At 33.8% G+C, this 13478-nt stretch overlaps 1 protein-coding gene across 1 annotated transcript in view; it reads right to left on the reverse strand.

Annotated features, from left to right (window-relative positions):
- The window catches only part of UPF2 (UPF2 regulator of nonsense mediated mRNA decay), a 94581-nt gene that overhangs the window by 75255 nt on the left and 5848 nt on the right, over positions 1-13478 (reverse strand). The window contains exons 3-4 of the mRNA XM_052650867.1: positions 10712-11491; positions 982-1142 (exon numbers count right to left, since the gene is read on the reverse strand). Coding sequence (XP_052506827.1) covers positions 982-1142; positions 10712-11491 — 941 coding nt within the window. The remainder of the gene's footprint in view (positions 1-981; positions 1143-10711; positions 11492-13478) is intronic.

The following is a 13478-nucleotide window of genomic DNA, read 5'->3' on the forward strand; positions in this document are numbered from 1 at the left end:
GACCTGGGTTGGGAAGATCCCCGGGAGAAGGAAATGGCAATCCACTCCAGTACTATTGCCTGGAAAATCCCATGGACAGAGGAGCCTGGCAGGCTGCAGTCTATGGGGTTGCAAAGAGTCGGACACGACTGAGCGACTTCACTTCACTATATGCAAATACTAAGCCATTTTAAATGAGGGACTCGAGCATCTTCAGAGGTTCTGGAACCAGCTCCCTGAAGATACCAAAGAAGGACTATAAATGTTTTCACAGTATACAATGGATATTTTCTTATTGAGGATGTAAAATACAAAATACTTTCCTGTATTATAAACAGATACTTTACAAATACTTCACTCTTAAGATTTTAAGTAAATAGGATTTTCAGATAATAATGTGTTAACACATTTATCAACTTACTTCTCAAATAGTTGGTATATTATAGTAATGTATTAGGAGCCCTACCTAGGAAGTTTAAAACACTTTTGCAATAATATGAGAACTCATTTTACAAAATGATAAGTTTATCTTATAAAACTGCGAGGTAGGTTTTAGTTCTAAGTAACAATTTATGATAATACACAATTCAAAACAACTAAATTTTAAAAAAAACATAGAAATATTACTATCCCAAAGGTCCAATCCACCTCATTACCTACCTGAGAAATACAGTAAATCTTTATATAGTCCCAAATATAGTTTAAGACAAGCCCTGTTAGATACAATCTAAGAATACCTATTACAAAAGAACCTAAAGAAACCCATCATATCATTATAAGTTAGGCTTCACTGTTCTAACCACAAAGACTTTTCCATTCAGAGAAGCATTTTAAGTAGCTTTAGGTTTTTATTAGGTCTTAATACTACTTCATAAAAAAATTTTTTAAGGCATTTCAAAACATCTAATTTTAATAATATACATCTGAGAAGACTAGAGAGATAGAAGTGATTAATGCTTACTAAAAAAAAATTCACAGTGTTTATTTTTAAGGATATCTTACCTTCTGGTGTTGGTTTATCTTGAGGAAGATCTGGCATATTTTCATCCAAAAGGTCTGCTAAGGATTGAGAATTTGCCAGTAGCTTTTGATAAGACATAGCAAATTCTTCATACTGTTTATGTCTATCTTCACTTAACTCCCCTTTAGAATGTAGAATACGCCTATAAACAAATGATGAGATAATCTGACAATCTTATCAAAACAGATGTGATCATCTACTGTTATACTGGGAATGTTCCGTAAAATCTGATTTTATCAAACAAGATTAGCACAACCTTCTTTAATAACCTATGTTTAATACTTAACACTTTCAAGATGTATCTAAAAATCAAAACTTACATCATCAAATTCACCTTAACAAATTAATTTTTTAAGCAATTAAAATTTAACATTGGTTCTTCAAAAAATATAAAGTGTGATTAACAAGTATGCCTGCAGAAATACAAAATTTAACAGTATGCCACTAATCAATTTTTAGTATTTTGTTATAGTCATATACCCCAGACATACAAGTTGGTTTTCAAAAACAGGTTAGAGACTCAAGTACCTTTAAACTTTCACAATGATTTGATTCAAGATTACCTTGAAAAAGCCTGCATCTTCCCTACAGTGAATTCTCAATCTTACTATTCAAGCACTCTTTATTTAGTCATTTAACAAATATCACTGGAGCAACCCACTTAATCAAGGTCAGGCTACTCTGAGGAGCAGAGGACATAGTATTCTACCACTCTGCAACAGTTCACTAATAAACCACCCACAGTTATTAACAAAAATGTAAAACTAATGAAAAATTTTCAATTGTACAGTCGAGTAAAAGTTTACTACATTAGCTTAGATGGTTGAAATGTCTATAGCTGGACTCAATTTTTCTACAACTAAATACACAGTAGTGTAAGACGTGAAATTTATAAACCTTATTGCAAATACAATTTCAAAAAGTCAATTATAAATTATAAATTAAGTCATTTTCAAAAGTAATATATAAAAGAATTTTTAGTCCTTGAGTTTTCTCCTGAACAGAGAAGAAAATGAGTTAGATGGATTTTTTTTGTGTGTTGTCATTTTCTGAAAAGTTATAGAAAATGAAGTTTTCATGAAGAAAAAATCCTTGCCTACACTTACTTATCTCTATTTATTTGGAACATTTCTAAACTTTCCCAACTTCCCTCATTCTTATCAACAGGAACTTTTGTTTCAATGCTACAATATTTAAAATATTAACATTTTCTATTTTTAGGAATATCAGGTCCCATTTACAAATACAAGATAGATCAATACAAAAAACAATTACAATTCATTACATTCAATCCTTTTTTCCCCAACACCTGGCCTAGTAGATCTAAACTGAGATTTTTTCACTCATTTTCTTATTATTTAAACACACACTAGACAATATCATTTTACAAACAGATTAGTAAAATGCCAAGACAGTTTAACCATAATAATCCAGGCTAAACAGTATTCCTCTAATAACACTGTCATTAAAGAACAATTTTTCTCTTCAAATATTTATTTCAGACTAACTTTCCTTTCATTAAGCTTTATGAATTTCTTTAGATTAAAGCAAAAACCCAAGCATTTAAAACTATTCAAGCCATGATGAGCTTGGTAGAACTTTTAATTAGAAGTCACATTATTTTTCAAGTTAAAAAAGCCATTAAAATTAAATGATTTGAATAAATAATACTCAAACGCAGGCTACTCTAAAATGTTCTACAACTATTAGGAGAAATATTAATAAAAACTTTAAAAGTTTATTCAGAAGCAAATTATGTTAAAAGAGATATAAGTTCCAAGGAATTTCAAAACCTCTAATGACAACTAAGATTCAAAATTATTTCAGTGCTTAAAACAAAATTGAAAAATATCTCAAAATACCATAATGTGGAACTTTACTTCTCTAATAATTTGGGATTCTGATCATATGAAGAAAACACATCCAGTTTAGGTTATACAATATTCACTAAAGATTTATGACATACAAGCTGTACCAAGATGGTGCCTATTCCCGTATCAACCTCACTTTGAAACTTTTGCCTGGACTTTGCATTCAGTCAATTAAATGACTGAATTCTATGAGGGGTCCCAATGTGTGCATTCAGTTCCTATCCAGTCCTCGCGCACGCGCGTGCACACAATCACATCTCTCTGCAACTCCATGGACTGCAGCCTGCCCGGCTCCTCTGTCCACAGAATTTTCCAGGCAAGAATACTGAAGTGGGTTGCCATTTCCTTCTCCAGGGGATCTTCCCGAGCCAGGGATGGAACCCACACTCCTTGCATCTCCTGCATTGGCAAAGGGATTCTCTTCTAGTCCTCCTGCAACCAGTTAAAACTCTGAAGCTTCAGAGATACTCCTCGCTCTCCTCAAAACCTCAATTCCATGATTAAACTTTTAATAGTACTAATTTACTTAACTTCTTAATTCATACATGTTTAGGTTACTATCTAATAAGAACAGTCCTAAAGGGCAGGCAGCTTAGACTTTGGTTGATTTTCTAATAGAACCTTATACTGTACAGTCAGAAAGCTGTATAGGACAACAATGAAAAGGCATTAGAAGAGATACATTATATACAAAACATACATAGTCATATGTATTTTCCTTGACCATTTATTTAAAATATATTTTCTTAATATCTAATTTCACAGCATGTAGTAAGACTACAGACTTCAAGCAGAGAAAGAAGCCATCGCAGGTGCCTGAAAATTCAAAATTCCTCGTCATTTAGAAGTTCTAATGAAATTTAAATGAAACAATTTCTAATGAATGTACTACATAAGTCAGTTCTTGTAAGTTCATTAAGTCCACAGGAAAAGTTTTTCAGTTTGATTAAATTTTAGAAGGCCTGTATGAGGGATCTACACATACACAGCACATCTGACCAGAGTACATTTTCTGTACATCAGTGCACATCTCACCAAAATTTCTTATGTGAATTCCAATTCCACGGAATATAACACTAAGCAAAATCAAGCTGAAAATATGGTTCATCATGTATCATTTTAATTACAATCTTTTCAGAAGCACACCATTATAGAAAGTTGCACTGAAACCGTTCTTTTGAGGCTGTCATAAATCAGAGGTCAGCAAACTTTCTGTAAAGGGACAAATAATAATTTTAAGCTTTGCAGACCATATGGTCTTTGCTGCAATTACTCAAGTCTGATAGCATAGCACAAAAGCAGCACAGACAATATGTAAACAAATGAGTGTGACTATGTTCCAGTAAAACTTTATGCACACTGAAATTTGAACATCGTGTAATTACTAATCTGACCTGAAAGCCATAGTTTGCCAATCCTTGTCATAAGTGGAGATAACCAAGTACCACTGTTAAATATATTATAAACAAGTTCATTCCCTCTCCTGGTTTCATTGCATGATAGGGAGGAACTGGTACTATTTTAAAGATATGAAAAGCAAGCAATAAGAACAAAATTAATTCCAAGTCTTATTCACCATTAAAAAAAAGAAAGTAGATGTCTTGCACCTAAAATATGAGATATCACTATCTAGGAGCACCTCTAAGGTACATCAATCCTTGATTTCTGGAGTGTTTTTTATATTATATTTAACATTAATTTAACATTATAAATCTGACTATCTCAAATAGTCCATTCTGGAATTAAGCAATATATCTCATAAGGAAAGCCACATATGCCTCAAAAAATTCTTATATTGAGTCATTCATTTTTTTCCATTTTTAAAATTTTTATTGTTATTGCCTGGCCTTCATGCTACTTCTTTTATTTTGTACAGTGTTTATTCTGTTGTTTTATATTGTTTTTAAAAATGAATTTTTAAAAATAAGCTATGAAAATTTAAGAAATTTAACATACACATTTTGAGAATCATAAAAAGGCACAAAGAGAAATTCTCATTTGAAAAACTTTCTGAAGACTTGAGCAGGCAATATACTATGAACAGTGAACTAACATTTATTGATACTTACAATGTGCCAGGTACTGTTATAAATGCCTTTACACATATGCACCTCACACAGGCATCATGCGCACGCACCTCGAGATACAGTGCTACAGGCATCCCATTTTACAGAAGAGAAACCCAAAGCAGAGATGTGAGGGAACTTGCCCAAAGTCACAGAGGGAGTGAATGACAAATCTAAAACTTGAACCCAAGCAGTCTGGCTCCGAAGTTCACTCTCTTAACTCCTGGATTACACTGCCTCTCAAATTATCCACTTGGTACCATATATTGAATTAGGATGTCTCTCAAATGCATATATCAAAGCCAAGTCTTCCCAAACCAAGGTACTGGTTTTATATTCTCTTTTGGGTCCTTCTTTTATTTGGATTTGACTTTATAAGTTCTGAGTAGCTAATGGGTTTATCAGATACCTTAAACAAAATGCAGATGAAGATGAATACTATGGAAGATGTGAAAAAGAATGAAGAGATAGGAAAGAAACTGATTCTGTCATTTGCTATCAAAGTCACACTGGGCAAGGTCTTGAATAACTAAATCTGATCTATCACCTTCAAAATACAGGTATTTCTTTCAAGGGTACTGTGAGGATCAACTGAGATTATATACCTGATGCATTAAAGTAAAACAGTATTTTCATGAAAAAAAAAAAAAAAAAAGCCAGAGTCCACTGTAGCCAAGGCAAGAACTTAAAAGTTTGATTTTTTTAATCTTCTATCAGCCAAAGTAAAAGAGAAAAAAAAATCTTGAATACAGAAAATCTATTTTAGCTTTGTCCTTAACCACTCATGTAAAAAAACACAGAACACATGGCCGAATCTTGACAAAATAACCATGAAGCAGACCGATGAAAACCACTAGGTTTCACTTTTCATCTTTACTGCTCTGTCAAATTCTCATGAGAACTTGAATTTTCTTGTGGTTTCATTTTAGAATTTGGTTATGCATGTTGAACAATCTTACATGAAGAGAGTAGAGCAACAGTTAAGCATAACTGCCCCTGAAGATTTATTAATCAGCTAATATCAAAATCATTGACTCAGAATTAGAAAATATCTAGAAGGATATGTTGAAGTTGAACAATTTTGAAGTTGGTTATGAATGTTGTACAATCCTATATGAAGAGCATAGAGCAACTATTAAGCATAACTGTACCCAGTGATTAATCAACTATATCAACGTCACTGACTCAATCAGAAAATATCTAGGAGGTAACCATTTTGAAACATTTATAAAATTGCTAAAGCCTCTGTAAATATAATGCACAGTGATATATAACATTTTAATAGTGCTTAATACTTGCTGTTCAGTCGCTAAGTCATGTCCGACTCTTTGCGACCCCGTGGACTTCATTTAATAAACAATCTTCCTGTAAAGGCAAGGTACAACTTAACCGGAAAGAATACGAAAGGTAAAAGCAACACCACTGAATGTCAGGTTAATGTATTTTCAGGTTTCAACACTGTTAAAGTAATGCCTCATGAATTTGCATTAATAAAAGAAACCTCTCTGGTTACATTAACAAGGGAAAAGCCCACATTTGTTTCCTTTCCAAACTTTAAATCAAATCATTTACTGCTGTTGAACTGAGCATGCAATCATGAAGGTCATAATTCACCGGTACTGAAAAGAGAAATGTGCTCCCATTCCCACCAATAAAGGAGAAAAAAAAGAAATTAAGACACTTCAGAATTATTGAAGTATTCTGACTTAGTATCTGAGTTCATTTCACTATACTGCAAGAAATTAACTGTTACATAATTAAGTTATATCCAATAAAATTAAATCATTTATTCAACCAATTTTAATTAAATGCCAAAAAAATACTAGGTTATATTACCTCAGTGAGAATAAAATCTCAAAGTACAAAGCATTTTGAGTATAAAGTAACAGCACTGAAAATAATAAAAAATAACACTTGGCAAGAAGTAAAACTATTAATTCTAGACTGGAAAATACTATTAGATGATATTTTAAATGTGCAAATATTAATTTTAACTCTTAAGATCAATTACTTAACCAAAATGCATTTAAAAATAAGATTTTGTACTTAACAAGTACAAAAAGCTTATAAATTCACATTTATTAGAATTCACCCAACCCTAGGATCAAATTTATTGCTCGCTAACAACCGTAAATCCTCAGGGGCTTGTAACTAATACATATCAGCATAGCTAACAGTAGAAAAGAACAGCTGAGACTCAACAGGTCTCATTCAGTCATGCCTTCATTCATCCACTACAGCGTTTTTAAGAAAACACGAGAGATTTTATTACTCTATTTTTTAATTGGTTAAATAAAATTTTAAGTATAGACTTCAATGAGTACAGACTAACACTTCACAACCCCTAAGCACCATGCCATCTCCCAAGTTAACCAGAATGACCAAGAGTATTTACAATCCATAAACTGAAAACACAGGCTATTTCACTTTTTTAAAAACCATCATTAAAGACAATGAATAAAGGCTTAAAGTAGTTTAACTACATGAGTCTTAAATACTCACTAGCTTGGCATCTAGATTTTTAGCATTATCACACCTAAGAGAAAACTTACTGAGAAAAATGACCATCTGCGATTTATTCCTACGATAAGAGAAAAACTTCAAAACATCCACCGGATAATGTTTGGCAGAAAGAAACTTCTGGAAACTGGCCATTTTAACTGTAACATACCCTCTTAGAAGTAAGGAGACTAATATTAGGCCAAGTAGGGACTCTGCATTAATCCAATTCGTGTCTTTGCTCATTCAGGCACTTAAATCCTCACTTACAAAGGCTCTTCAAACTGAAGCTATCCTAAGGCATGAGTGACTTACTCAGCTGTATGCCAATTGTTTTCTACACTGTGATTAAGATTCTCACATCCTCCAAACAATTACATATAATTAGACAGTTCCTGTGATAAAATAACTGCTCCCAGGCTAAGGTCAATTTACATTTAGTAAATAGCCTCCTCTAATAACCAACCATAGGTCAATAGCTCTGTATTAACATGAGGAAGTTTCTAAGAAAAGGCCATGAAGCTGTGGTCTCAACACTGTATCCTGGTTCAAAATTTTCTTCTGTGACTTTAATCATGAACAAAAACAGGTCTGCTTATCTAATCTAAATGTGACCAGTGGATAAGTATAATTAATAATATATACATCATTGAGAATTCCCTGGCAGGCCAGCGGTTAGGACTCAAGTGCTTTCAATGCCATGGGCCATCGTTTCAATTCCTGGTCAGAGAACTAAGATGCCAGAAGCCATGTGGCATGGGGAAAAAAAAATACACACACACACACCATCAATTATCATTAGGCTAACATAATATGCCAGGAGTACCTAAAGTTTAAGAGTTAAGTCGTATCAGGAATAAAAAATTATGTCTATAGTTCAAAGTGAAGAACTGGCTCGGCAGCATGTCATCTGAGAAATTTGTCTTTAGGTATAACAAAAAGTCAAGACTGCAGCTATAAAAACTGCAGGCCACAGGCAGATACTGCTGCTGCTGCTAAGTCGCTTCAGTCGTGTCTGACTCTGTGCGACCCCATAGACGGCAGCCCACCAGGATCCCCCGTCCCTGGGATTCTCCAGGCAAGAACACTGGAGTGGGCTGCCATTTCCTTCTCCAGTGCATGAAAGTGAAAATGAAAATGAAGTCACTCAGTCATGCCCCAGTCTTAGCGACCCCATGGACTGCAGCCTACCAGGCTTCTCCGTCCATGGGATTTTCCAGGCAAGAATATTGGAGTGGGTTGCCATTGCCTTCTCCGACAGGCAGATAAGAAGGCATCAAAAACAAACATCCAAAGTGTCTGAAAATCAGGCAGCAAACTGAGGGAACCAGAGATACTCAGCCTGGAGAAGATCAAAGGGAAACATCTTGGCAGTCTGCAAATATTTTGAGACATCATGGTGTAAAAGAAGAGACACGTCCTATGCCAATGCTTCTCAAATTATCTGTTGTAAAGGAATAATTTTCTTTCCAATCACTGCATGGCTATAAAATATGATGACAATATCATGGCAATGAAAAATTGCTATCAAAATGTCTAAATGTATTGTCTCAGTTTCTCTACTTAATTCACAGGCAACAGGTAAACAGTTCACAGAACCCCACTCTGAGTAGCTTTATTCTGTCTGTACCAGAAAAAACAAGTAAATCAAAGGGAACCATTTTATGGGGAGTTAAATTTCAGCTTAAATTCCCAGCAAACAGGCTAGGAATAGGTGTGTCCAACAGTGGAATGGCTCAGAGCACTAAGCTCAAGAAGTTTTCAAAATAATTTATGTCAGATAATCTATAAAATAGATTTCATTTTGCATTGGAAGGATGACTAGATTAAATCATTATAGACTCTGCCCTAAAAGGTTCTGTGAGGCCAATCAAAAACACAAAATGTAGAAAGGATACATGTATATGTATGGCTGAGGCTCTTTGCAGTCCACCTGAAACTATCAAAACACTGTTAATTGGCTATACTCCAGCACAAAATACAAAGTTTAATTAAAAAAAAAAAAACCTTAGAAAGTAGCCAAAAAAAATCAAAGACCATACTTTCAAAATCACCTGCGACATATTAGGTAAAACATATGTGAAAAGGAAAAAGCCTGTAAAAATGACTATGTAAATTGTAACTAAGAAAGCTAATATATGTGAAAATTATTAATAGAGGACCACTACTTTCTTTTTTAACCCATTACTGGCTATAGAAGTACATTCTGAAGTTGACTCTTCAAAGTTTAAAACAGTCCTCGCTATTCAAAAGCACAAAATGAGGATTGTTTTATGAAACATTAAGGAACACCACTGCCATCTTAAATTCTCACCTCTGAGTGAGCTTCAGCCACCACAGATTTATCCATATAGCCTCTGCTCCAATCTTGTCTCTTACCTAAGTGAACAACTAGAGGTAACTACGTAAACCAGTCCTCCCCAACTACAGGCTTATAAGAGTAAGTGTTCTCCCCACACAGGAACTTTAAAATAGGTGCAGAGTATTCAGCCAAAGGCTAACGCTTGTACCTCCTTTCTGCACACCCTCAGCCCTGCTCCACATACACACCTCCATACTGATCTAATATCCACCAACTATATCAACTTCTAGCCTTTTGATGCCTTCTAGGTGCAGATAATACACAGTAGTCTACAGTATCTTGTAACAATCAAGGGTGGCCTAAATCAGGGATCTTCACCACAGGCACACACATCATCCCTTTAGAATTTTGAATGGATGTCCCCAGGAGAAAGATTCCTGTAAATGCACTTTATAGTTGCATTTAAAGAATTTTTTCACAGCTACTTTGGTACACTATTTTCCAAATTTCTGATCTAAAATATCACTCATGAATGACTTATTCTCTTGAAAAGAGCGAGTATCAATGGTGACGTCTATAAACTAAAATACAAAACAAAAGCAAACCTGCTATAGAAAAGAAACAGTGAAAGACACAAAAAAATAATAGCAGATAAGTTAAAGTGATAGAAAAAGAAAACTTATCCCTCAATGTTAAGGAGATTTTTAAATCACAGTAAAAATCCACAATGTAAAAATCATCATATACTAGCCGAATTTCTTTTTTTAAAATCAGAAACAAAATCTATCAAAAACTCACATTTAAACATGAGTATTTAGATTGTTATTACCCTGTGAAATTTTCCTGGGATGTTAAGAAATCACCTGCAATAAGCCCTTTTCCACACGTTCTTTCAGTGGCATGAAGACTTTACATTTTTTAAAGTATGAGCTCCAAAATAAATTCTCAATTCTGAGAAACGTTTGAAAATCACCTGTTTTGTCTCTCAGTATTCTGTAGCTCCCTGTGGTCCCTTTTCAGATGTTTGGTCAAAGACGTAAAGTATTCTTTTAAAAGATTCTGGAAAGGTTGCTGTTTCTCTGGACTAATTATCTCACTAGGAGGAAAACTCAAATTAAACTTCTCTGCAGCACTCTTTACTTTCCTTGGTACAAGTCCAGCAATATCATCTCCACAATGTCGACAAAAACTAATCACCACAGAAACATGAGTATGGGATTCCCGATCAGCATTAATAATATTTTTTAGCTGTTCATAGATTAAGGAAAGACCTTCCTTGTCAGTGAAAATCCCAACTATTGTCAATTCTGCAATGAAACGCAAATCAGTTCTTAACTTGGTAATGTTAGGTGTTTTCTCTTCTTTCCTGGCTTCAAAATGTTTTTTCCAAACCTGAAGAAGTGATGGGGCAAAGTCGGCGTAGCGCTGGTGAAAGAGCGAGCATAAGTGCACAGCACAATTCACGTCAGATATTTTTAGCTTTGCTTCCACAATAGAAGCGACAGCCTCTGCAATGTATTTGCTTAAATTTAGGCCATTAAAATCATGGGACAAGGAGTCTCTCTGTTGTTCTGTAATAGTTTTCAGTTTCTTGACAAAAGCGGTATTTTTCTTCAAACTTGAGTCTAGTCGGCTAAAGAAATTTTCCTCTGGTCGGTTGTCTGGAGCATTTTGGTTTTTGCTACGAAGTTCTTTCCTTAGCTGATGTCGTTCCCAAGCTTCCTGATGAAGCTGAAGGGATTCCTCTTTCTCTCTATATAACAAACAAATAAACAAACAAGTAAGATACCTTGTACATTTTGAAGTGTAACGATGATGATTCCCGTAAGAGTGAAAGCCAATGAAAAATTAGAAAAGAAACAAAATCCAAGAGGAACAAGAGATGCAAAAGGCCCTTTCACCACTTTAAAGACATCTGATTAATGACAAGATAATGAGAACTCATTCTACTGATAACACCAAAAGTGGCAGAGTGGAGCATATTTAATAACTAGATTAAAAATCATTCTGCCAACTGGCACGCTAAATGAATATAACTATTTACTTGTCAATTGTAACTCAATAAAGCTGAAAAAAATAAATGGATAAAACACAGGATTCTTAATACAAAAAAACAAAGTAATATGTTTGGGAAAATATAAAGCCTAAACCAAATAAAAGCACCGGGCAAACGGGAAAAAATCCACAAAAAAAATAGTTAAAGAACAAAATTAGAAAATACATTAAAATGCTTTGAGTTAGGTGCCACTTTCCCATACTTCAGCATTAAATAAACTTTTCTTAATAAAAGTACCTTTCTTAATAAAAGTTTAGGCCTTAAAATTCAAGTATAATTAAAAGCTCATTTAGGAACCAGAAAAACTACAGGATAAAAGCACTTTATATAAAAGGTTAGCAGACTCAAGTTTATCCTGAGAAGATTTAAAATCAAATCTGGTTATGTTTCCACTAGAAAGATGGGACATGTTTAAACTGCAGAAGTAGTAAAATAACCCAGGCAGGAGTGGGAGAATGAGGACACTCTGAGGTTTCTAAGACAACAAAATATGTAACTTTAAAATATAAATTTCTAATAAAACAGATTTTCATCTTTCTAAGATAACCAACCCTGAGTTACTCTATAATTCTACGATTTTTCCACTAATAGCTACAATATGCTAACAAAGAGTTAAATCTATCTGAGAACAGGGATAAGAATCTCATAGAAGCCTCCCAGCCACACAAAAACAAGATCAGCAGTGAGAGTACTCGTTAAGAGAGTATAACTCATTACTTCCATGCATTCAACAACTCAATTATCATCTTTATTAAAAATACTTTGATATATATATAATGAATATATACACACACACAATGAAAATATTTATACTTACCTATTTATATATTTACAGGTGAAATAATGTGATGCTTTAGAATACTCAAGAAAATAAAAGAGTAATTGCAGATGCTGGGTAGATGGGAAGGGATACTAATTTATTCCATTCTATCTTTTACATGCTTTAATTTTTCCAAATAAAAAGTTGGCATTTTGGTTACCATTGTTTTTTTAAGCTCTTTGTATTGGAAGGGTGAGAGAACAAAAGTTACAGTGAAATGAAATACCCTTCCAAATTATTTTACGTAAAATAGAAAATAAGCAAGAAATTCTCAAGAATCATAGTTCTGAATATTCTAAAACTATTGCTATTGCTTTTCAGACCTAAGACTCCATCCAGTTCCTCATTAAAAATAGAGGTACTAAAGAACTGTGGTAAGTAGGTAACCGAGCTGTTCAAGAAACTCATAAAAATTCGTATTTGCAAACAGCTTTTTAAATTACATATATGAAGGGAAGAGCCCATGCACTATTGGATTAGGTCTCATGCACTGTTCATCAACTGTCATTTCTGCTACATCCTGATAGTCTTCTTAAGAGGACTACCTCATTTTTCACCAGTTCATTACATCACTTGCACAGATTTATAAGGTTACAAATAGATTTTGATAAAGATAAAAAAGGGAAGCATTTTGGAATTGTACTTAAAGACAATGGTTTTAAGATCAGCCTAAGCTAGGTTCAAATCCCAGCTGCTCTACTATTTACTGTAACCTTAGGCAAGTCATTTAATCTCTTAAAGCTTCATTTTATTAATCCACAAAACAATAAGCTTACTTCTTTAGGACTGCCTTAAAGACAGGTACTGATACAACTGTAGAGTTTGGCATATAAGAAACTCAACAGCAGCCATTAAGAATTGAAG

Source organism: Budorcas taxicolor, chromosome 13, assembly GCF_023091745.1.
Source record: "Budorcas taxicolor isolate Tak-1 chromosome 13, Takin1.1, whole genome shotgun sequence".
Lineage (NCBI taxonomy): Eukaryota > Metazoa > Chordata > Mammalia > Artiodactyla > Bovidae > Budorcas > Budorcas taxicolor.